Raw genomic sequence first — 26,537 nt, 5'->3', positions numbered from 1 at the left:
CATTGCAGACTCCAGTTCTCCCGTGACAAAACACAGGGTTATATGATGTAGGTTTACATTGCAGACTCCAGTTCTCCCGTGACAAAACATAGGGTTATATTATGTAGGTTTGCATTGCAGACTCCAGTTCTTCCATGACAAAACACAGGGTTATGTGGTGTAGGTTTGCATTGCAGACTCCAGTTCTCCCGTGACAAAACACAGGGTTATGTGGTGTAGGTTTACATTGCAGACTCCAGTTCTCCCGTGACAAAACATAGGGTTATATTATGTAGGTTTACATTGCAGACTCCAGTTCTCCCATGACAAAACACAGGGTTATGTGGTGTAGGTTTGCATTGCAGACTTCAGTTCTCCCATGACAAAACACAGAGTTATGTGGTGTAGGTTTGCATTGCAGACTCCAGTTCTCCCTTGACAAAACACAGGGTTATATTAAGTAGGTTTGCATTGCAGACTCCAGTTCTCCCGTGACAAAACACAGGGTTATATGATGTAGGTTTACATTGCAGACTCCAGTTCTCCCATGACAAAACACAGGGTTATATTATGTTGGTTTGCATTGCAGACTCCAGTTCTCCCATGACAAAACACAGGGTTATGTGGTGTAGGTTTGCATTGCAGACTTCAGTTCTCCCTTGACAAAACACAGGGTTATATTGTAAAGTACTTATTATTCGCTGAAATTTATTTTTGCGGATTTTCTCCCCAAAAATGGCGGGAATTAATTTTCACATATTTAAGAGAATACTGAAAAACAGATCTTAAAATCTTAACATTTTCCAAGATATAATATGGCCGAAGTTATTCAAGCACGTAAAACAGGTATCATCATGGGTGGCTTTAATCCTTCTTTGTTTTCTGCGGTGTGGCTAATCCTCACTATAGGGATCAGAGATGAAAGCAATGGGGGATGGATTATCACTACGTTAGAAGATTACTTTCGCACCTACTGTGAGCAGTACGCAAATAGTTGTCACTTCTTTTTGAAGCATTGATGAGCACTTAAAAACACCTGGCAAAGTGACCTGTCGACCTGTCACCTTTTGAGCAGTTCAATGCTAAATGTATGAATTCACCATTATTGGCACCAGTCACTCATTCTTTATCAAGCAAGACGGTAAGTTTTGCATTGTTTTCAGTTTTAATCGTCCTCTGTATCAGGTCAGAAACCACAAACATTGCTGTAGCTTGTTGTACGCACTTCACACTTTGTTAGAAGCTCACTCATTGGACCACAGGAGAGACACAGCCAATGGGATAGCGTGTATCAGAGCGACATTCATTAGAAGCCAGCACATGCTGGTATCTACTTTTCTTCACTTAATGGGCATGGAGAAGATTGATCAAACTAAAGACTAATAAATTCCCACTTTGTTTTATACCCACCAAGCCTTAGCACCAGTGTTTGTTTACATTTAAAGCATAATTTCCCTTCCCTGGTGTTAAAAAATTTAGGTGGCCCTTCAAGCTTTCTTAGCGCAACTTCAGACACCCTGGCAAAGATTTCACTTCATTATTACTACTACCTGTAGTATATGATTCAATACTGGATATTTTTTTCGCAGGAATTATTTTTTGCGCTAAATTATTGACCGCGAAAATATGCAAAATTAGCTTCACGTGAAAATTAAGTATTTCACAGTATTATGTAGGTTTGCATTGCAGACTCCAGTTCTCCCTTGACAAAACACAGGTTAATATTATGTAGGTTTGCATCGCAGGCTCCAGTTCTCCCTTGACAAAACACAGGTTAATATTATGTAGGTTTGCATTGCAGACTCCAGTTCTCCCTTGACAAAACACAGGTTAATATTATGTAGGTTTGCATCGCAGGCTCCAGTTCTCCCTTGACAAAACACAGGTTAATATTATGTAGGTTTGCATTGCAGACTCCAGTTCTCCCTTGACAAAACACAGGTTAATATTATGTAGGTTTGCATCGCAGGCTCCAGTACTCCCATGACAAAACACAAATTTATAGGGTAGCGTGTTGCAAATATACCTGGGATTCTCAATTTCTTTCTTTGTCAGGTTATTTATCTAAAATAAAGCCAGAGGAGCAATATATCATTCAGAATGATAAATATGCATGGGTTATTTGCGTGATGTTGGAGTTATTTAAAATGACGAGGGATGATGGGTGGGGGGTGGTATGTGCGTGTGAGTTGGTTGGGTGGGAAGTGGGGGGGGTCTTCAGGTCGGTTGGCTTATGGTATGTGAGAGCAGTGCGATGATCCTGGAGCCTTATAGAAATGCGTAAAACACAAACCAAATAAATCAGTTTAACTATGGGATTTGCCGATCCAGTTCCATTTAAGACCACTTGTCTTCCACCAAAATAGTGTGCATATGTGTATGACACATGTGGGTCGGTGGTTTATGCGGGGCACTCCAGTTTTCTCCACCTACAATACTCCACCAATGTATTACAGATTGATACTGCTGTCATATGCATGAATTACGTTTATAAATTCAACGTGTTATTTGAGCCTTTAACTTGGTATATCAGGTGGGTTATTTTATTACCTGTTGTGTGTTTTTGTAGTGTGTGGATGGGGAATAAGGCTGCTAAGATGTACAGCTTACCTGTTGTGTGTTTTTGTAGTGTGTGGATGGGGAATAAGGCTGCTAAGATGTACAGCTTACCTGTTGTGTGTTTTTGTAGCATGTGGATGGGGAATAAGGCTGCTAAGATGTGCAGTTTACCTGTTGTGTGTTTTTGTAGTGTGTGGATGGGGAATAAGGCTGCTAAGATGTAGAGTTTAACTGTTGTGTGTTTTTGTAGTGTGTGGATGGGGAATAAGGCTGCTAAGATGCACAGCTTACCTGTTGTGTGTTTTTGTAGTGTGTGGATGGGGAATAAGGCTGCTAAGATGTACAGCTTACCTGTTGTGTGTTTTTGTAGTGTGTGGATGGGCAATAAGGCTGCTAAGATGTACATCTTACCTGTTGTGTGTTTTTGTAGTGTGTGGATGGGGAATAAGGCTGCTAAGATGTACAGTTTACCTGTTGTGTGTTTTTGTAGTGTGTGGATGGGGAATAAGGCTGCTAAGATGTACAGCTTACCTGTTGTGTGTTTTTGTAGTGTGTGGATGGGGAATAAAGCTGCTAAGATGTAGAGTTTACCTGTTGTGTGTTTTTGTTGTGTGTGGATGGGGAATAAGGCTGCTAAGATGTACAGCTTACCTGTTGTGTGTTTTTGTAGTGTGTGGATGGGGAATAAGGTTGCTAAGATGTACAGTTTACCTGTTGTGTGTTTTTGTAGTGTGTGGATGGGGAATAAGGCTGCTAGGATGTACAGTTTACCTGTTGTGTGTTTTTGTAGTGTGTGGATGGGGAATAAGGCTGCTAAGATGTACAGCTTACCTGTTGTGTGTTTTTGTAGTGTGTGGATGGGGAATAAGGCTGCTAAGATGTACAGTTTACCTGTTGTGTGTTTTTATAGTGTGTGGATGGGGAATAAGGCTGCTAAGATGTACAGTTTACGATCTTCACGATGGTACTCGTCAGCGTTTGCTCTGCGACAGAGAATGCTGAACTTTGTCCAGAACTTTGAGTATTACATGATGTTTGAGGTGGTGGAGCCCAATTGGCATCTCTTCCAGACAAACCTGGATGAAGTAAGTGTGCGTTAAGTCTTTGCATATTGATAGAAAGTAAGTAGATGTAGTTTAGAGTGTATAAGACATGTAGACATGTATTTAACACCACATATACACACACAGGGGTGTGGAAAATCAGCTGATGAATCAGCATGTGAAATTAGCATTACTTTGCATAATGTCTGCTATTTAATATTAGGTTTTTCTAGCTTTCAGTGTTATGGTATTGGTTCATATAGAAACTAAATAAGAAACTTATTGGACATCAAGGCTCAGGACAAAATATTTCGTAGATGGTATTTTATAAATTTTCACTTCTTCTGTTGATTTCTCAGCAATATTGAAGAAAATAGTCAGACATATTGTAGAGTCTTTAAGACTTGCATTTAGTTTCTGACGTATGAGGCTTGAGATAAATACGCTGGCATTTGAATCTTCCTGTATAGCGGACAAAACTAATGTTGTGTGTGACAGGTAACAAATGTGGATGATGTTCTGGAGTGTCACACTGACTTCCTGAACAATTGTCTCAAGGACTGCATGCTGACCAACCCTGATCTGCTGAAGATTGTCCACAAACTGATGATGGTCTGTGTAACCTTTTGTAACTGTGCTCAGGTGAGTGGCTAAGTGTTTTCCTTTGCTCAATATTTTCTGTGCTTACTACTTTCTGTGGTCAATATTTTTCTTTGACAAAAAAATCTTTGTTTGGAACACACTTTCTTTTGATAAACATCTTTGGTAAATATTTTCTGTTGGTAAACATTTCTTTTATGTTCAGGATAAACACAATTTCAGGAGATTGTAAAAGTTGCTTTTTCTTAACACTGTGACTGAAGCACTTTGAAGCTTTGATGGTCACCTTGGCAATAAGGGGAAAGATCTGATGCAGTAATGAGAGCATTGATTTTGATATCTTCTTAATCTTGGTAAGGAGGTTATACTGTATTATCCCGGTTTGTGTACAGGTTAAGATCCCCTTCGGCCACAGGGCGGTTTTATCCAGGCTCTATTCGGTTTCCTTCCACCATAATGCTGGCCGCCATCGTATAAGTGAAATGTTCTAGAGTACGGCGTAAAACACCAATCAAATAAATAAGTAAATATTGAAATAAATTTACATGGAGAGGGTTATTAGGTGTATAAGATAATCCTCACTTTAGCGTATTAAACTATAGACATATGAATGAAATGCTGCTGTAATATCCAGTGGATTCATGTTTTACCCTTATGTTAATGGCGGTCATGTATTGGGTCTTCTCAGCGGCTGACTCAGAGCACCAGTGTGGAACTGGAGGGAGGGGACCTAACCAGAGTGGCCACACTTCAGGGTCTGGCAGAGCCCACCCTGAGGGAGAGGAAGCAGGACCCAGACAAAAACAAGATGACCAGAAAGGTACAACAGCTTTAGGTGGGCCAGTAATTGCCTAGCATGGCACACTGCTGTAACAGAGGAAGCAGCAGCATGGAGCCAAAAACTTCATTGATGAAAATGATTTGAAAATTACAAGCGTGGTCTTAGCAACTGTTATATGTGCTGTGGGTCCACATGTGATCAGATAATCAGGCCCTCCTGCAGTTTGTCAGCTCCTTTTATACCATTAAAGCACTTGTAGTGTGTTTGAAGCCAGATGTGACTGCTGCGGATGTGTCCTAATTCAGCAGATATTAGGCACTCTGCTTTCCTTTGAACTAACCAAAGCTTCGTCCTTTAAGCAAAAGAAACTGTTCATTATGGGGTTAAAACATCAGTCAGATAAATAAATACCATATATTACTGGATATTCTCACTTTCTCACAGCTGCACGGAGGGGGGGGGGGTATATCAGTGTGACTCAATTTTACATGTGGGGGCCTCTGTGCCCCAGGTGGTTAGTTTGCCAGCATCGCACAATGAACCTGGAGTCTCTCACCAATGCAGGTGCTGATTTACTCTCTGGTCGCCCTTGTAGTCAAATTGTTAAGTACGACATTAAACTCCAAGCATACATACATACCTCCTGACTCACTGTTTTCTGTGCCGTCAGGTTGTATCAGAGCATGTGGATCAGTTGGCTGGAAGTGAGAATTTTGAGCGGACTATCCTAAATTTTGATACCAACTTCTCTCGGCTATTGCTGGAGCTGCTGGACAAAATAATGGACTTTAGTAGCTGTGGTAGTGAACACAAGCTTTTGAACATTCTGTACAGGTGAGTAGTGTAAGTTATAGCAGATCAAACCTAAAGTTATACATGTACTGGGTAAAAGAGCTTGATCTGATTTTGTAGGTGAATAGTGCATCTATCTATGTTCTTGTTGCTTTTCATTTATTCACACATTACAGTTTTGTATTGCAACAGACTGTTAGTTACTATATTTTTAATAAGGCGTGTGTATTGTGAGTTGGGGAGTCAGTGAGATGTGAATAGATACTATCAGAAGTCCATTACCCAGAAGTATGTGACTTTTCTATAGCTAGTCTCCATGGCAGTTTACGCTTTTCTTCCATCTCTAGCACAGTGTGTGACATATCAGTGCAGTTATGTATTTTTCTTTTTCTCTATTGTGCAGCAAACGTTTGAGAAATTGCTGATGGGTTCCAAACACATTTGTGTCGAAATAGACCTTAAAAATTACGACAATGGAAACTTTTGTAAAAGGACAACGGTGTCGTTGATAGTGATTGTTTTACAGTTGCTTGGAAATATAGAAAGGGTCAATGGGTTATTATCTGCATAGCAGCAATGATTCAGTTTTGGTTTTAAGGTGTGACCAGCTCTTGTTGCAGCCGTTTACAGTTAGATTTCCCATGATTCAGTTCGCAGTTTCCACCTAAGATGTAACACGTGTAATGTGCTGTGGAGATTAGCTATGGGGAAGTTGCATAGTTGTAGGTAATGGACTTTTTGTACTATACATGCAGTGCACAAATGCCAGGAAACAGTCTCTGCATGGATTGAATGTCTTCAGGCAATTCTGTCTCCATTCATATTTCTTGCACCATCCGTAGTTGACATTATTTTTTTTCTGTTGTGCAGGTTGGATTTCAATGGCTTTTATACATCTAAACTAGAGGCCATGTCATTAGAGAGATCCATGAGGGATTCATCTCTTTCTAGTATAGGTGAGTCAGTTTTACAAGATGTACAGGAGGTGTATATCCCTCTCTGATACAAGTAAGCCATTGTCATCAGAGATACATGCATCAGAGATGTATCTATCTTTGATACATGTAAGCCATGGTCATCACGGGTGTATAACTCTGAGATACCTGGCAGCCAGGATCATCAAGAGATATATCAGGTATATATCTCTCGGATACTATCATAAATGTAAACCATTGTCATCAGAGATACATCAGGTGTATATCCCTCTCTGATACAAGTAAGCCATTGTCATCAGAGATACATGCATCAGAGAGATGTATCTATCTTTGATACATGTAAGCCATGGTCATCATGGGTGTATCACTCTGAGATACCTGGCAGCCATGATCATCAAGAGATATATCAGGTATATATCTCTCGGATACTATCATAAATGTAAACCATTGTCATCAGAGATACATCAGGTGTATATCTCTCTGATACAAGTAAGCCATTGTCATTGGAGGTACATGCATCAGAGATGTATCTATCTTTGATACATGTAAGCCATGGTCATCACGGGTGTATCACTCTGAGATACCTGAGATAAGCCATGATCATCAAGAGATATCTCATGTGTATATCTCTCTGATACTATCATAAATGTTGTCATCAGAGATACATGAGGTGTATATCTCTCTCAGATACATGTAAGGGATTGTCATCTGAGATTCATGTACATCAGGGATATGTCTCTCTCTGATACAAGTACATATTTTCATAATTATTTAATTTATTTCATTCTTCGTTAAAACCTTACTTAATGATTATTGTCTCACAAGATGGCAGTCAGTTTTATTGGGGTAGGAAATCTGGATATTACAACCCCAGACTTTGGCAAGGTACAGATAAAACTTCACACATATGACAAACATACTTGCATGTTATATTGGTAGAAGACATAAGCACCATTAACGGTTTATTGACACTAAGGCACCACAACCAGGCAGGAGGGATTTTCATCGTCCAGACAAGTCACAGTCAATATATTTCACACCTTAACATTATTGCCGTGTCAAAAAAAAAAAACCCTGAGGATAATGTTTTAGGCAGCGTATTGGAACTTTGTGAGGTGGAAATAGTCCTGAGTGCAAACCTTCAGTCAGCACTATGCTGCTCCACCAGCAATACTATTAATTTACTGACAGCTGTAAAACCTCAGAGGAGTTTAGTGTCTTTGATGTTTGTGATAAGGTAGAAACAAAAGTGTGGCCTTAAATAAAGGAGCCTTAAGCAAGGATAAAAGTGCAAACTGATGAAACCAAGTTGAACTGTAGCTTCCTTTGAAAGTGTACTCAGTCACACATTTAAGCTTCCAAACTTAGATTGCACCCAGTAAACAAGATGCATTAGAACTTATTGGATCTGTATATAATATTTCATAAAGCCAAGGAATCATAAAGTCAAAAAAGCTGTCACAGCTATAGAATCCAGAGAGCCATTAAACCACCCTGAAGAAGATAAAATTTTCAGAGGAAAGTGTCAAATAAGGTGAAAAATGGTTTGTGTATAGTTATTGTACTTTTCTTTGGTCTGTTGCCTATAGGGACTTCAAGAGTTACCCAAAGCGGTTCCATGTGCCTTGCAAGAAGGACTAAATAGTCGTTCTGCTAAGTCTTCATAAGTACTTAATCTTTTTACTTACCTGTTGACAAAGGCTAGGTTTTACTGACAGTATTTCAGCAGTCCTCAGCAGTAAACAGGGACAAAATATAGCACGCAGCCCTCAAATAACCCATGAGGAATTTGTAATTATTGACGGATAAATAGAGGCCATACATTAAACAAAACCATTTTAATTTATCTCCAAGATTCTTATTCTAACAAGCATTATTGATTATAACATAAATGTTCTGTATATAAGGCATATTTGATTTGGTTATATTTACTGAAATTCACATATTATTTAATCGAAACAGTTCTATTAATTCCTTTGGGATTTCCAGTGAAAATTAAATGTAAGCGAGCTAAGATGATACCAGACTGTCAGGGTCCGCGGATGGTGCTTCTATACCATTATCAAACCTTTACTTAACAAGGGCTATGGTATCTTAAGATCAAACAAATGAAGAGCGGCGGACTTCTTTCACATGAAAAAAAAAAATCCAGATTCATTCACATTGCCTCCCTGTGACCTTTTAATATTTCCTTTTTTGTAAAATTCAAGGTTGAAATGAAGCTGGAATGGATATTTCTCACATAAAACATTCAAACCATGAGTAAATGTCAGTCGCAGTTTGAAAGAAATAGGTTCGTACAGTGTAAACAAGGAGTAACCGACATGTATATCTGAACAGATGTATGTATTGTAAGGTAAAATCTGAATGTAATTGTTGGTGAATCTAACCTTTTCCCTTCGGTCGAGTTAACTTGCCCAGTCGTGTTGTACATTAATGTCCGTGAAATACTTCCTGTTAGACTAAACTTACGTTTATCTGATACCATTGATACTAGCGAAGCAATGAAGTTTTAATGACACTACCTCCCGTACCATATATCCCTTGAAAAGAAATGTACATTTTAAAAAGAAAGATCCAACTGTAATGGTTCGTGGGTTTTCCCCGGACTCTGCCAGGTTTCCTCCCACCATAATGCTGGTCGCCGCCGTGTACGTGAAATAGTCTTGAGTACTGCGTAAAACACCTGTCAGTTAAATAAATAAATCCAACTGTAATAATGTGGAAAAATACAGCAGGTCACTTTGTTTTTGTGTTTACATGTAATGTAAATTTCCAAATTGCTCTCCCCAGATTCAGGACAGTCGAGTACAAGGCCTGCTTCGTTCACCACACAGAGGCCAGATTCAGCCCGACTTGTGCCAGGATTTCATCAGTCTAAAGGTGGCGAGGATGGCTGAGACCTCCAGTACACACTTTGTCCCTCTTTTTGTATGCAACTTGGCCACAGACATTTTATTTGATAGGTGCTGAGTTTTATCAAGTATACCTGAAGTGCCTGGGGCCTAAATGCTTACAAAGCATCAAATCTATGAATCTATCATTACACATCACGTTTGATCTATGCAAAGGAGTTTCGCTGGCTTGTTTTTTTTTCCTGCCATTTGTCAGATGGATTGGTTTGTTGTGTAAATAAGTTATGTATAGTACAAGCAAAAGGATCGTTGTGTGTTGGAACTTGTTTAAATTGGTAAAGAAGGGAAGAGCATACAAACTCTTCTTTTCTTTTATTGATAACTGATGTTAGTTCACCATGCAATACAGATGAAAAAATGCTAATTTTGCTGGATTATGTAAAGTTTTGTAGTGTGAAAGCTGAAAGAAAATGGTAAGAGTGAATGGAGTTGTTGGAGTAGAGGCGTGGTGGTTTCTCTCTTCTGATGCCAATGTATATATCTGGTCCTAGATTTTTTGATCTTTTGTGCTGTTGGTTGCCAACACTATACAGCATTTCTATGTATTAAATTGAAATGTGATGCCATTTTCTCAAAGACGTTGATTGAAAGTGTATCTATGTAGTAACTTACGTTTCGAGAGTTAAATGTCATGTCTGGAACCAATTTCAGGAAGTCTCTTGTGACTTGGAGATAAATTCGCACCGAAGATTTAAACCCATAATTTTACCCATAAGTAAAAAATTATGAACCCGTAGTACAGTTATGACCTTATGAAACTGGAAGCAAATCTCGCGCAGTTTTAACTTGTCTTTTACGCTAAGTGCATATAGTAAATTGACGTTATATTCTTTGACATACGGTAAATCACTGTCTCTTACACAACACACTGTGCAGGGCACGTATTCTAAGCAGGTTTTATCCCTGAACACCCGGCTATACTGTTCAATTTATCAAAGTGGAATTGGCATGTGCTGATAACATGCATGGTGATTTATTTCATCTTCGGCCAGTGGCGAGACTATCACTTTTTAAATCCCCCTGGTTCCCACAACGTTATCTTGGATGCCATTCTGGTTTTGTGGATAAGACGGACCGCGTTGGCTTGCCAAAATATTGGAAAAAGCCTGTGCGATCTTGTCGAATTTCACTCCCCGTCAGTGAGGAATGTGTAATATGGTTTTGTATGGCTCTGTAGCTGGGAGATACAGCGATATCTATGGGTAAAACCTCGCACGGTTGACCGGAATGCTTTATTGATCAGTTTTAGGCAATACTGCCTGAGCGTCTCACATAGGGACCACAGGCTGTTCCTGATTAGATGTAATCGGCGAAGAATGGAAAGAGGACATTCCAGCCCAGAGCCTAATGGAGTGTGAGAACCAAATCATCTTGGCAAGATTATTGCCTTGGTGTCTAACGTTTTGAACACGACGCCATTTGAAGCGTTTGGAAATTTAGATCAGACGAAAGACAGAGAAAAGGTATTCGCGCTGTTTGTTGAATTAACATTAGTGTTTTACTGAAGCGTACTTCACTCGCATGACAACTGTCAGGCTAGCAAGGGTTGATAAGAACTGCTAGGAAACCACTACAGCTCGCCAGATACTCACAATCGTCCTGGCCTAATCCAGCAGTAGAACCGGCCATTGTTGATTTAGAACTTGAGATGTCTTTTATCAAGGGCTAGTAGACTTTCGACAGAAGCCCTCGTACAAACATACGTAATGTGATCGTGACTGCTTATGGTCAAAAGATGGAAATGTGTTTGGCTTTTCATATACATGTAATGATAAACGCTGAATTCCACGATACTCTCAAAAGGCTTGTTTCTGACGAGTAAATAACTTCTCAAGTTCAGCTGATACTTATTAGGTGGTCATTACCCTGTGCATATTATTGAGTAAACAAATGGGGCGTTAGCTGATTTGTTGAACGTTTTTGGTCCAAGGTGCGTGTAATAAGCACAGTACAGGCACAGGAACGCAGTTCCGACACCAGGTATTAAAAGTTGGAATAGGTATTAAGAATAGGTATGGTAATGCATACTAGTGTAATTTTTTTAAGTGTCATAGTAATAATTTTCGAAGCAAAATTGGTTGTGATCAGATACGTGTCCTAGCCTATAAATCGGTGTAAATCGACAAGGGTTTTAAAATGTTTCATCTGCTTGCAGAGATTAGAAATATGGTATAAATATAAGCGTGAAGTCCCACACTCGTAATATCACTCGTTAACCCTAAAGGGGCGTTCCAAGTCGATGATCACACGCAGGCGTCATTTACAAAATAACCTATAACGCCAGTTCTAAAAAAATTCTTAAACATTAATGCTCGTAGCATTAAAGAATGAAGAAGTCAACATTTTTCAGTGGTGTTGGGCAAACAGCCGATATATTGTAGGCAGGACATCTAATTCAATTGTCAAACTTGTAATTCGTGAATGTAGAAAAAAAACATTGCTCGTCAAACGTTCCAATTGACTTCGTCACTTCACACGAAGGATGTAGGATAACTTGTGAGAAAAGTAGTTACATCAGTGGATTGTTTAGGGATACTAGTATATCAAGATTGTGATACACAGAAGATGTGTTTCGTTAAGATCTGATGGCTAGGTTCTAACTTAGAGATACTTTCACCAAATGTGTGTGCAGATGTACCTGTAAGTTGATTACTTCCCTCTGGCAAATTTCCAAAAATGGCAAATCTCCACGTACGAACCTGTGAAAGCCAAGAAGGCGCCATTGATAGTGGATAACACGTAATTCATGGGGAAGTAGAAACTCCTGATGGATGGCTTTGTTGTTACTGTCTGTTCTCTCTCTCTGATCAGTCTTACTGACACTGGCTACACCCCCCCCCCCCAATCTTCTATCTTCTATCTATTGACAGCCAGGATCTATTGTTTAAATGCGTTATATGTGCTGTGGTAGCTGCCAGAGGTATAGCAGGCCAAAGAACTGAGAAGTGCTTGTTAAGTTTGCCCTTTTATCGCTTGACCTAGGATAAGCTGGATATGCATCTGGAACTGTTACCCGACGAAAGGAGGTGAGGCGGAAAGGTGGGAATTTAGTCATCCACACACTGAACGCCATCGACATGTCTTCGTGTGCGCTATCAGTCATCGGCTGACAACAAACTGAGAACAGGGTTATCAGACAAACAGGTGTTTCCGTGTATGGACTGTGAACATATGCATTTTCCGAATCAACATGAAAATAAATCTGATATCTTTAAAAAATTATGCATTTATCTAAAAATTAAAAAAAAACGCACACACACATGGTAATCACCTATCCGGACTTGAACCCCGACTTCTTGACAGACAGAGCATAGACAACGTTGATACACTCGTTAAGCATCGCACTGTATAGCGGCAAAACGGGTCTAACATCAGTTTGTCATGGAGTTGTCATAGTTTTAACCATGAAGGAGGTTGTGAACCCGAAAAACCCTTTTGAACAAATGTTCGAAGTATCAAAATACAAATACTAGGCAGATTGTGTTCTGGGGCACAACTTCGTTCATCCCAAAATCTCCACTTGAAAAGGTCCAAAACTGCATCAAATAAACAACGGTCATTTTTTAGCATTGATTAACGATATCAATACTGATATTTTATTTCAAACTCGTATATGTTTAAGAATTGTAAAAATAGATTATATACAAAAAAAAAAATGAAGTACGTTTAGCATCTTTATTATAGTTGAATACTTTGGCATGGAGATGCAGATGAGCCGGCATGCAAAACTGAAAAGGTAACAATGATCATGATATGAGAAATGAATACAAATGCATGTCCGATAAGTGAACTTTGGTAGGTCCACATCCTAATGAGAGTAAGAGTTTGTGAACGAGTTTGTGAACAACTTTGTTCGGCGGTCCATGTTAGTAAATGACTGTGAACAGCGCTTTCGCATGTTAGTATATAGGACAGCGGTCCCTGCTCTTGCTTGTGAAAAGCGGTTCACTTATGTTAGTAGTTGTGAACAGAGGTTCACCTGTAAAATGCTATTACTTGGTCCATGTTATTGCTCAGACAGCTCAAAGATCATACAATATGAATAGCGCGTTCACACTACTGTATATCGAAGTGTAATGCAAAAAAACAATGACAAAATTTTTCTTCCTTGTAAAGAATATTGCTGAAATATTATTTGGTGCAAGATTAATCGCAGAGAAGTGACAACGATCCCCCAAGAAAGGAAATCTTTTTTTATTTTATTTTATTATAATAATACAACTGGTTGCATATGAATGTAATTGAGTATTTGCAAGCACAACTGAACCTAACTGTGAAAATGCTCAGTACAGAATCTGAAGTTCATCATTATGATCTATAGTGAAAACTGTTCACGTAACCATACTCCGACGAATAAGCAACATAAGAGAAAGCAAACTGTGACCATTACTGCCTCAATATGTCCATGCATACTTGACAGGGAAACAAGTTAATATGCATTGTATCAAAAAGTACTGATTAATAATGCCTGACTAATACTACGAACAATAATGATCATTGACATAATTGAGGTCAGTTAAGGAACTCGCTTGTAATATGCAATTACTTAGACTTCGTCCATGATAGAATATTCTTGGACAGCAGTCCAGGAGACAAGTATCGTTGCCATAGCATGAACTGGGTAATATCACATTACCTGTGACATATACTTCCTTATAGCCTTGTAAAAGATATATTTCTCTAACGAATTTCAGCAAAATTCATTAGCAATAAATTGATTATTAATAACAATAACTACGCACACATGACAATGTACAAATAAATTGTACTAAATCAAAACTGGCAAATATGAGTACATGACTAACATGACAAATGATAACGATCATTGACGTATTTGCATGGTGTCAGTTGAACACACATTTGAGATAATGCGTTTGTCTTGTCGGACTCGGCGCTCCGGATATAACATGAAGACTTCCACCTACCCAGCTTTTGCATCATATGACCCTACACACCAGCATGAGCCGAACTGGTGGCTGCTCCTATTCTGTATGAGTGCCTAGATTATAAATCATCTTGTAAACCTAGCAAAGCTAAAACGGACCTGGTGTGAGTGATAAGAAACAGTGGCTGGAATGAATGTGTGCATGCATGTTGTGTTTGTCTCAGATCGCAAAACTGCAGTAACTGGAACGATCATGCCCTCTGACTTGTGAAAAACAATTTCTGTGCCTTCGAGAAATCTGTCTGTTTTGGACATCTTTAGACGAATTGTACAAGTGTTGTGCTTGTCAGCCATCTGAAATCACCTAAGGTGATATTTAACTTAGGACTGGAGCCAGCTCCCTTTGCAGTTAGCTCCCCACATCTCATAAAGCCAATGAACGCCACTGCTGTTGCAGATTGCATTAACAGATTAGTATATTGAGTAAAGCCGCTAGAACTATTTCCTACAATGGTGTGCATTTGACATAGGACCTGATAGGTTATAGGTGGTCTTGTCTTGGTGTTGCTGTTTTGCAGTCTTTTAATACCATTTAGTATGATATGCAAACAACATAGAGGCAGCTGCTGCTCGTTTACCATAGGGTTAGGAAAACCTGTTCTGATATAAACAAAACGTTTCCCTGCCAAGTACGCATTGATTGTACAAAACTTCAATCTCGACATTTTAGAGCAATAGGTCACAAAGAAAACAAGCTTGTCTTCGTCAATCAGATGTAAACTTCCTCTACCCCTCCGAAAACCATAACCAGCCAGGAAGTGCCGGAAAGTGTCTATTCCAGCTCTGTAGACTTGATGTGTTTTGTCGCGGATAGCTCCCTTTCAAATTTCCTCGACTGCCCGATTTAAGTCATGACCAAATCCTTGAGGGGAGGTGAAGGCACGAAGACGCATTTGTTGCTGCGGGCAAGTACCTGTAACTCATAGACATTGGTTTGGTATTGTTTGTCAAGCTTAAGAAAATTTTTTGTAGCCTGCCACAAAGTCAACTTGCGCATTACCGGCATTACATGTATGTGCGTCGTTTTACATCTATCTTTTCTTAACGATCTGTTCAGTTAAAGCATTCGTGGCATTGAAAAGGTTACGTTTGCCAGTCCAGCAGTAACCCACAAATAAGCAGCAGTGGCGATGGAATGCTTAGTGCAGGAGACAAAGTGGATCCTCACATGCAGACTGCAACTGGCTGATGGAACCATGTGCTCTGAAAACTGTACTAGACCCATCAGGCCACTCTAGATCTATTGGCTGCAACACTGCTACTGAAATATTATTGGCTGAAAATACTGTGAAACTACTGGCTGTTTTAGACAGCATCCAGGCTATCTGATTGGTTAAACTATGACTACTTTGATTGGCTGGAATTAATTCACAGGCTCCAAGCTGAATTCATTTGTGTGTATAAACTAGAATCAATAAACATTAAATTATATAATATGTAGGAAAGTATGTTTGGACCGATTTGATGCACCAACATTATACATTCCAAGCCTTGGAATCAGTTCAATATTGAACTCCCTGGTATTATGAATTAACTAGTGTATGCAATCATTGCTGAAAAAGAATTCATATCTATCATGCGGCGTAGGCTGAATTGTATGCCTCTTATATGTATTATTCATTCCATAGCTAAAGGAAGGTATGCATGTAAATGGGAAAGATTTACATACATTGCAGAACTTTTCAGACCCTATTATTCTTTCGTTCTAAGCAATAGGGCTAGACCTGGCAGGTCTGTTTGATGTCGGTCGTGTGAAGATTTTACAAGTACATCCTACATTAATATTCGTTATGGGCGAACTCGGAAAACGCATGCACACAATAAATTAAGCGTTACATGAAGGACATGGACAACGTGACACTTTTGCCACGTGGTGAATATTGTATTCAAAGACTCTGATATCCAGTTTTGTGTGTCATTGGATTGTCACACGTGAGCCATTGCAAACGTTCACCCATTTAGTATTAAAGGCATGGCGGTGTCTTGCCAGGACTGACGTTAAAGGAACGTCATCTGGCAGTTGGTATACTTGCCGCAGGATTAACGCGGCAACATGTCGCGAAGCGGATGCATTGTCACGGAGACCATAACAGCGCTCGCCCCGACGCCATGGAATTTTTCGTCCACGATTTAACGACTCCTGCACATGATCAGTTGATTCGTTTGAAACAGCTTACAAACATAGAAACCGCTCGAATCATCCCAGACCATCGTTGCATAAACGCCAAAACTGTAGGAAATCGTCTGCAGGAGATTGGGTTGCGCGCACGTCGTTACCTAGGTTGCCAGCCTACATTTTGATTCTTCCTCTGTCAATGACCTTGAAAACACGTTAGCGACGTGACTTGAACGACTACTTTTTGTCTGCTCATTGATAATAGATGGTTGTTCGATCATAAGTGGATAAAAGACATATATACGGGTAATAGAAAAGTATGTATTCGAACGAAGAACAATATATTTGTGCACAGTTACTTTGTTCAGTGAGTGTAGATGTAGAGTGTTATGCAGGTTTTACATTCCGACTAGTGGAAGCCTACTGACTTTTTCTGTCTTGGTTTTGCTGCGGATAAACTTAATATAGACCCCCTCTGTAACAATGACAGTGATATATCATAGTCGACTTCCTAAGGGCAAGCAATAAGTAGAGTACAAACACAATGTAGGCGTTGACGACAAGGGTAAACGAGTGTGAAATTTTCATCTTGATTCCATTATGGTCAATTTGTACACGACGAGACCGTGACATCAAGGAGATTTACTACAGACACATGTAGGCTACATTTCCTGTGAGTGAAGATTTTGAAAAATACCTCGCCCTCCATATCCGCTCTTGTCTATGCTCGGTAAGGAAATGGGAAAGTCCAACGACGGTAGGCTAATGGTAGGTCCTACCACGCTGACCAGCATACATATGCGTGTGGTAATGGCTTAGCACTGACGACCAGATTTGGGCACACATGGACATTTACATAAAGAACTCCAATGAATGTAAGACCTCGAATTCAGCGAATTCAGCTATATTTTGACAAAAAACGGTTATCTGGTCACTTCAGCGACAGGTGAATGAATAAACATCGAAAGCAAAAAAAAAAAAAAAAAGCAATGCTTATTATACCCCCAAACGTATATTTCAAGAATTACATCCCGAAATATACGTTTTGTTTCAGTATAAAATGTAACCATGACCAAGTTTATGCTAGGGAATCTATTTCAGTTATAATTCCTACTGTGAAATCTGGCATTTAAGCAAACATTCAAAGGAAGCTATTTTTTTCTTTTTACAATGACTTATACAACTATACGATATGAAATATGATAGCTTACAAGATAAAGGCCCTGGTCGGGTCATGTCAAAGACTTCAAAAATGGTACTTGTTGATGCCTCGCCTGGCATTCAGCACTGAGAGTTTACAGCAAGAAACAGGAGTGTTTGGCCTGGTGTCTATAATGTGACTGGGTATCGTGTGGTATTTTCGGTATGATACTTTAGTGGTGGCAGCACCTTGGCGGACTCGCCCTGCAACAAGAAGATACACTGTATGTACACACACCTATAACGTCGTCATATGACAGACCGTAAAACTCAAAACATACGTGCGTACATACATACATATAAGACAGACTGATAATAACTGAGCGAATAACGTGATGAACTATGGGTGGGTGGCCGGGAGCGTGTGCGTGTGTGTGTGTGTTGTTTACACATTATAAATTATAGCCAATGGCTCTAAAGATCAATGCTGCGAAATTACAGAGTCTGGATAAGGTAGGGTCAGCATAGAAGGGAGAATCTAAAATGCTTGATGAGACTTGATTGTTTCTATACCCAAGTGATGAGCGTTCTGAATGGCTTGACGTCATGTCCACGTCATCGCAGAAGTTCCTAAATTGTGACCTTCAGGAACGGGACACATGTGTGGCTTAACCGCTCATTACACTTTAATGTTTCATTAGTTATGGTTTGCATGAAAAACCGGGTATTAATAAAAGATGACTATTGTCTTGAATGTGAAACTGGCGCAAATCAGAAACTTATGTTACAACCCCATGACTTGGCAAACTGGAAATAAACCATGTATCTTTTCCAAATCAAGACCTTTATCCTAAGTATTTAACAATATTGCCACGATTACCGCGAGTTCCGTCAAATTTTTTTCTCTGAATTGAGTTGACAGACAATTCATGTTCTTACCGCAGTAGGTTTTTAAAGATTCAAACAACAGGGTTCAGCATGTAGATTACAAGCCTAAGCCCAGTGACAGAATAGCACGTGAGTCACAAGCCTACACCCAGCGATAGAACAGCACGTGAATCACAAAACTAAACACAATGACAGAATACCACGTGAATCACAAACCTAAGCCCAGCGATGGAATAGCACGTGGATCACAAAGCTAAACACAGTGATACAATGGCATGTGAATCACAAATCTAAGCCCACTGATAGAATAGCACGTAAATAAAAAAATTTAACACAGTGATAGAATAGATGTGAATCTGGAATCTAAACACTGACAGAGCACTGTGTGAATCAGAAGCCTAAGCCCAGTGATATAATAGCATTAGAATCGGGAAGCAAACAACAGTAAGAAAATAACATGTGAATCTGAAACCTAACCACATTGACAGAACAGCACGTGAATCGGGAAACTAAGCACAGTGATAAGGATAGCAAATGAAGCACCCATCTTAACACAGTGATAGAATTGTTGGCCTGCTTCCACTGATATTTCCTTATTTCTGGGAAATATCTGGTTTCAAGTGTTTCCGGTTGAAATGGATGTGAATGTCCAAATTCTGCTCTCTCTGTGTGATTTAGCGAAGATTTCAATGGTTCTTTTTCACAGACGGTATATGATAGGATGGGTAACATTTAAGAAATGGATAAGGTTTATGTTGAACGGAAACTAGTCGATCATTGCGTACCGTAGCTTGTAAGCAAACAGAGCGAAAGTAAAGATTTACATAGTCACAACTATTTTGTGATTGTTTATTTTGGTTGGATATGAAAATGTGACACTTGGCTGAACTATGTAATGTTTTCGAAGTATGGGATTTCGGAAGGTGACTTAGGGATGTATGAAGTTGTCGGAGTAGGGTCATGGGAGTTTGACGTCAGATGATGATCTGCTTGATGGTCTCTCTCTTCTGTAAGGAGTTGATTGTGTGTTGAAATCTAAGTGGTGATTCAGACCTTGTTTGGAGTCACGGACTAATTCCAAAACAAACACATTTGACATTACCGTTAATTTAAAAGTAAAGTTTTAGTTTTCTAAACTAAAGGATTTAAATTATGAACAATTAAAAATTATGACCTTTAAGCAAATTTTAGTCATCACAAGAATTCGTGAATATTAGGCCTATTCTAGAGAGTAGAATCTGAGCAGAGACGACAGTGTGATGGTTGACGAATGCTCTCACTTGACTGCCCCCTTGACCCACTTTGTTCTTGGTGCTTTGGCCACTGTAATTGGTTAATGGCGATCGCGTGACCATTTTGCGTCGTGTTACATTTGTTAATTTTAGGGTGGTTTGCCGCGAAAATGGCGTGTCGTCTGTATGTCGCACGTGAGAAAGTTTTTCAGTAAATTGCCAATGGTCGCACTTTTACCCCGGCTCCTTTACCAATAAATTTGAAAACTTTGTATCAGTATCTTTAGTAAGGCGTTAAACAATGACATAAAGTGAGACAAAGTTTTGTCTCATAATGTACAGTAAGAAGTCAAAGATGACTTCATAGGGTCGCCCTCTGGTAAGTTATCACCAAACAAATGCTCTGCTGTGTATCTTGTCACGTCCCAGGCACCAAAGCTACTAGCATTTCCAGTGGCAGAGTGAAATCAGTTTTGCACAGAATCAAAGCCGGCCACAGACTCTTGCCTGTTAATTGAATATTTTGATATTGATACAAATCTCAGGCTCACAAGGTGCGGTTTCAGTACCAATCTTGAATAGGCATACTCCGGCACTCAGTGTTCTACGACGCTGGTTGAGACGTTTGCACAATCTTGTCTTTGTTGATGACCACTAGCCAACAACCAATATGGTAAGCTGCTTGTACGCACTATGAGAGAAAGTTTGCCACGCTGTCACGCTGCACTTAACCTATTCATTGTGGCATTGTGGATAACATCGATTATTTCGCTGGCCAGCCAGTGAAAGCTGACCCTCTATCAGCTCTGTTTGTCAAATTTCACGCCTCGTCAGTAAGTAATGTGTAATATGCTTTTGTATGGTTCTGTAACCGGGAGATACAGCGATATACATGGGAATGCAGAAATACAGGAATGCATTATTGACTAGTTTTAGGCAAGATTGTCTGAACCCCTCACGAAGGGACCACAGGCTGTTCCTGATTAGATGTAATCGGCCAAAAATGGAAAATGGAAATTCCAGCCCTGAGCCTAATGGGGTGTGAGAACCAAATCATCTGGATAAGAGTATACTTTGACGACTTGAAGTTTTTGAACATAATTTACCAATTTAGGCATTTGGGAATTTAGTAGGCCTACGGAGAAAAACACACACACACACACACACACACACACACACACACACACACACACATACACACACACACACACACACACACACGCGCGCGCGCGCGCGCGCGCACAGTTCACTTGCATGACGGTGCTCATCTTTAGACGGATATAAGTAAGGACAACCTATCTGGTATTCCACAAACCTACTTACCTGAAACTTGCCATATCCATTTTTAATTGCTATTGGTTACAAACAATTATTTTACCCTGTCAACAAACCTGCGTAATTTAGCTTGGACAGTTGTGGTCCCACTGACTATGTGGAATGGGACTGTGATTGGCTTTTCGTAATGGAAACTGATGATTTGTACACAACACCTACCTTCTTACACGTAGATAGCATCTCGAGTTCAATGGACACTTCTCCCTTAGTCATTACACTCTGGGAACTAATGGGTGCTCAACTGATTGGGACGTTAGCTAAATTTCTATAAATTCTATGAAACCCATTTGTCGCTGCGGTCTGGTTTCTTCCCCGGGAAAATCTACCAGTAATCTGTGTTCTGTTTTCTTTCCCGGGATAATCTACGAGTAATCTGGGTTCTGTTTTCTACCCCGGGATAATCTACCAGTAATCTGTGTTCTGTTTTCTACCCCGGGATAATCTACCAGTAATCTGTGTTCTGTTTTCTTCCCCGGGATAATCTACCAGTAATCTGTGTTCTGTTTTCTTCCCCGGGATAATCTACCAGTAATCTGTGTTCTGTTTTCTTCCCCGGGATAATCTACCAGTAATCTGTGTTCTGTTTTCTACCCCGGGATAATCTACCAGTAATCTGTGTTCTGTTTTCTTCCCCGGGATAATCTACCAGTAAACTGTGTTCTGTTTTCTACCCCGGGATAATCTACCAGTTCTAATTCTGAGTTAGTATATTCAGTTCCGAATAGTCAGGAGACCCCTGGATTTAATCGATCCTGGTGCGTTTTCACCCCAGTTGCCCATACTTTGTCTGATATAACAAATATTATACATCTCGGAATGCAATACCCAGATGCTGTATCAACGTTTGAAAATGCTATTATTTCATATACATGTAATACAAGGTAATACGGTGAAAAAAATCTGGCAGTGGTCAAACGCTTTACTCTTTCTTATAAACGTGAAAGTGTAAGGAAATCAAAACAACTGTATTTGTATGTATGGCTTGTCTGAATGGCATTGCTCGTGATGGATACTAGGGTTCATTTTGTCACTCCATACCGTGGATATCACCAAACGTGTGGACAAAGATGTCACTGTGTGTACAACCACTGAGTGATAACTCCGACCAACAGGCTCTGTCGACCCAGGGGTTCTGTCGACCCTAGGGTTCTGTGGACACAGGGGCTATGTGGACACAAGAGTTGTGACAAAGTTGTTGTGGAGTTAGGATTTCTTGACTGATTATTTCTTCACGCCACAGTTGAAATGCATGTTGTGAGCCGGAATATCTTAAGATGTTACGGCTTGGATGTTACGGTTCTATTGCTTCAAACAAAACCAATGAGGGATTACTTGGCAAAGCCCCATGGAAACCTGCACGAGGCTGTAAAAAAGCCAGGGAGACGCCGCTGACAGTGGTTAACACATATTTCAGGGAGAAGTGGAAAACGAAATATTTTCAGATCTGCTAAATTTAGAGATGGAAATGATAATTTCATCTAGCTATAAGAGGTGTAACTAGGCGGAATGACATTCATTAAGCATTTCATGATTATGTTTGGCTTGGTGGCCAAATTCATAAAGTTTAAAGGTTCAAAGTCTCTCTAGGGCTTATATATACATAAGTTCTACGTTCTGAAAAGGCTGTTGCAGGGAAATAATACGTCGTTTTGGTTTTACTGTGAGTCACCTACGCACTGCTCTCCTTTGTCTAACAAACAGTCATATATCTTAGTTAATTCCACAAAGACAAGCAATAGGTAGACTATAAACAAATTGTGGAGGTCGACAACGCGGATATACGAGTGGGAAATAAGAACAATCCACCTGGGTACCTCTGGAAGTGGTAATGAATAGGACATATACTAATATGGCGGTAATGGTGCGGCGCTGACCATCATACTTACCATTACTAATCAAGCTAAAGGCCTAGGCTTGACCAGCAAATTTATACAGGGAGAGGAATGTCTGTACAGAACATTTACGAAGAAGAGAAGAAGGATTCTGTTAAATAAAACAAGGCTTTTTTTCTTGCTTACTCAGGCCTTGATAATCGAGAATTTAGAAACGAAAATGCTCAATTCTGTAATCAGATATGAATCATGCAGGTGTGTTTCCCCTGTTTTGATGTGACATTCAAGAGCAAAGGTGAAATTGGATACAAAAAAAACTTTTTTTGGGTTTGAACTTTTTCTACCTTTTTTGTATATTATTTTTCCTTTTTTAATGATAGAATTCACATGGCATCTGGAGATACATGTGCTTTTTCGTGAATAGTCACGCTTGAAGAAATAACTACCTGTATTTATTTGTTCTCTGTTAGTTTATCTATGCATTCCAAAGACACTTCCCTCGAGTGTCATGGGATATGTACATCTTTAATTATGAGTGGATGAGTGGAAGGACTGTCCTGTGTGTGTTTGACCCAAGGCCTACACACTGAGCTGTGATCCGTACGCTCACTGACGGATCTTCGTTGCGTTGGGAACTTCATTTCACAATACAAACCTTTTTGGTAAGAGTGACTTATTCTAGCAACCAGACTGAGTAGTCTTGTTCATAATGCTTTCTTTGGAATATGTGGTTTGAAATTTTATGTTAAAAAAGTACTTTCTACTGAAAGTCTATGAATGTTCAAATTCACCTCTTTGTGTGAGAATGGTTAGCAGCATGCGGATGCTGGTGGGTTTCCTCCGTGCTCTGCCCTGTTTTTTCCTACATAATGCCGGCCGCCATCGTGTACTTTATATATTCTTAAATATGGGCTAAAACACCAATGGGATGAATGCATTTCCATTCTACACAAGAACGAGAGAACTGTAAATTCTACAGTGTTTTACATAGAAGATTTCAGCCAAAATTAATGGAGTGTGTGAAATGTGTTGAAGCGGCGATAAAACCTCTCCAGACTGCAAGCCTAATGGTGAATAATCATGTATGAAGAACACTTGATAAGGAAAGTAAACCACATTTGTGATTGTCGACGATTTTTTTCGAGTGCTAACAATATCTTTCCATGCATCAAATTGCTTTTAGTTGTCATGATATACACATGTCCATTGAGAAGCTGATTGTCCTCCGGACGAACCCATTGGACATTGTCGAGCGAACCTTCTCCCTGGATGAATTCATCATGTGTTACGTCCCAAAAAGCCCTCTCCCCGTTGTCCTCCGGATGACCTCATTTAATGCCACGGCCAGAAAACCCTCTCCACATGGTTTTCCCGATAAATTCATTAGAGTTCATGGTCCAGTGATCTTTTTCTACGTTGTTCTCGAGGTGAATCCGTTAGACGTCACGTCTCAGCGCTGTGTTCAGGTCGCCATCGTAAATGTGAGTAATTCCTGGAGCCGTTAAACCGTGAAATAAATAGAAGCCAAGTAGTTGTTTGTCGGTTTATGTTCTTACTTAAGTCCCAGACGATTTTATAAGATCGCCATCTGGTATGTTATCATAGTCACAAGACCCTACCATGTATCTTGTCATGCCGTTGACACCAAACTCATTACCAATTTCAAAGGCTGTACTTTGCACAGGAAGAAAGCCCCTCTCCTTCCTTTACACACCATACTGTGTACGGCACACTTATTCTAAGCAGGATTTGTTCGTGACCTCCGAGCTATACCGTTCAATTTATCAATCCTAAACTCGGCATTTGCTAATAAGATTTTATCCTTGGTTAACGTCACAGTTCCCCATTGCGTGAGTGTGGATGTCATTCTGATTTAGTGGATAAGATCTAGTGTTTCGTCCGCAAATACACTGGAGAAAGGTTGTTTCTGTTTGTCGAATTTCACTCCTCGTCTGTAAGCAATGTGTAATATGGTTTTGTATGACTCCGTAGCTGGGAGATACGGCGATATCAATGGGTAAACCTCACACGGTTGACAGGAAGACGTTACTTATTAGTTTTAGGCAATATTGTCTGAGCACCTGACGAAAGGATCACAGACTGTTCCTGATTAGATGTAATCGGCGAAGAATGGAAAGAGATACACGGCTTTCAACAAAGTTGTGGAGTGAAGTGAAAAATTCTGTCTGTTGGGCCTCCCTGATTGATTAAATCTTCAGGCCACAGTTGAAATGGCCGTGGCATTCCGAAACAGCGGGATCCCTTAAGATGTTATGACTTGGTTGTACTGTCGAGTTACCCAAACAAAATGTAGAGACCTCATTAGTCATTTTATTGCTTCTTCAAAACCCAAAGGGCGAAGACTTGGCAAAGCTCCATGGAAACCTAAACAAGGTTGTAAAAACAACGGCGCCGCGAAAGGTCCTTGATATATGATCTTGTTGTTACTCTCTTCTCTCTGTTGGGTGTTGACCGATAGGTTTTATATGTGTTCTGTGAGGAGTAACGTGTTAGGTAGTCCGTCATACTGACATTAACTAACCACTCATCTTCTATCCATTGACCTTACCGCTACGATCCATTGTTTCAATGTGTCTCCTGTGCTTGATTGTGGTAGGCTTAATCGGCAAGGGAAATGTTTTGAAACCTTTAGATTTATTTTCTTTTTTGTTGCTGGGCTTGATTGTTGCTGAATATAAGGATTAAAAGGATAATTCGTAGTAACCATTAGAGTTAGTAACTGGACAGAATGACATTCATTAACCGTTCATTACATGGTTAAACTTGACTTCATGGCCATTTTCATTGTTAAATTTGGCTTGATGGCCGTTTTAAACAAGTTTACAGCTTTAAAGTGTCTTTATATGTACATGACTATGTTGTACGTTCCGAATGGGCTGTGGAAGGGAAATGAAACGTTGTCTTGGTTCTGCTCGAAGTAACCTCTGAATTGCCCTCACAATGACGGTGATATATCATAGTCATCTCCCCAAGGAAAAGTAACAGGTATTGTACAAACAAATGTGGGCGTGAACGACGGGGGTATACAAGCGCGAAAGAAGAAAATTCCATCTGGGTACCATTACGGCTAATTCGCACACGGCATGAAGGAGATTTACTACTGCAACATTTCCTGTTAGTGAACACTGTGAATAATAACATTGCCATGGTGACAAAATGGCGGAAGGGAAAATGAATAGAAGCTATGGTAGTGGTGTGGCGCTGACCGCCATACTCACATATGTTAACAGCTTAGGGATGAACATCAAATTTATATTTGAACAGGGTTGTCTCCAAAGAACATTTACAATGAACAAAAAAAAAAAAAAAAACACACACAACATCGATTTTTACATGGAAACGTATCCCGTGTGTTGGCATGCAAATTATTCCCTTATTTGTTTCGGACATTGTAAATTTGATGATTTCATTTTTCCGGCAGTTT

The 26,537-nt window shown here is 39.8% G+C and overlaps 1 protein-coding gene across 1 annotated transcript in view; it reads left to right on the top strand.

Annotated features, from left to right (window-relative positions):
• Window positions 1-10,126, top strand: part of LOC135470214 (gamma-tubulin complex component 2-like) — a 37,257-nt gene extending 27,131 nt beyond the window's left edge. Inside the window, exons 26-31 of the mRNA XM_064749030.1 lie at window positions 3,449-3,623; window positions 4,080-4,223; window positions 4,870-5,001; window positions 5,633-5,796; window positions 6,625-6,710; window positions 9,483-10,126. Of these exons, the coding sequence (XP_064605100.1) occupies window positions 3,449-3,623; window positions 4,080-4,223; window positions 4,870-5,001; window positions 5,633-5,796; window positions 6,625-6,710; window positions 9,483-9,589 (808 nt within the window). The 3' untranslated portion in view covers window positions 9,590-10,126. The remainder of the gene's footprint in view (window positions 1-3,448; window positions 3,624-4,079; window positions 4,224-4,869; window positions 5,002-5,632; window positions 5,797-6,624; window positions 6,711-9,482) is intronic.
• The last annotated feature ends 16,411 nt before the right edge of the window (window positions 10,127-26,537 follow it).

This window comes from Liolophura sinensis, chromosome 1 (assembly GCF_032854445.1).
Source record: "Liolophura sinensis isolate JHLJ2023 chromosome 1, CUHK_Ljap_v2, whole genome shotgun sequence".
In the NCBI taxonomy this organism is placed as follows: domain Eukaryota; kingdom Metazoa; phylum Mollusca; class Polyplacophora; order Chitonida; family Chitonidae; genus Liolophura; species Liolophura sinensis.
This window is presented reverse-complemented; position numbering and strand designations above follow the sequence as displayed.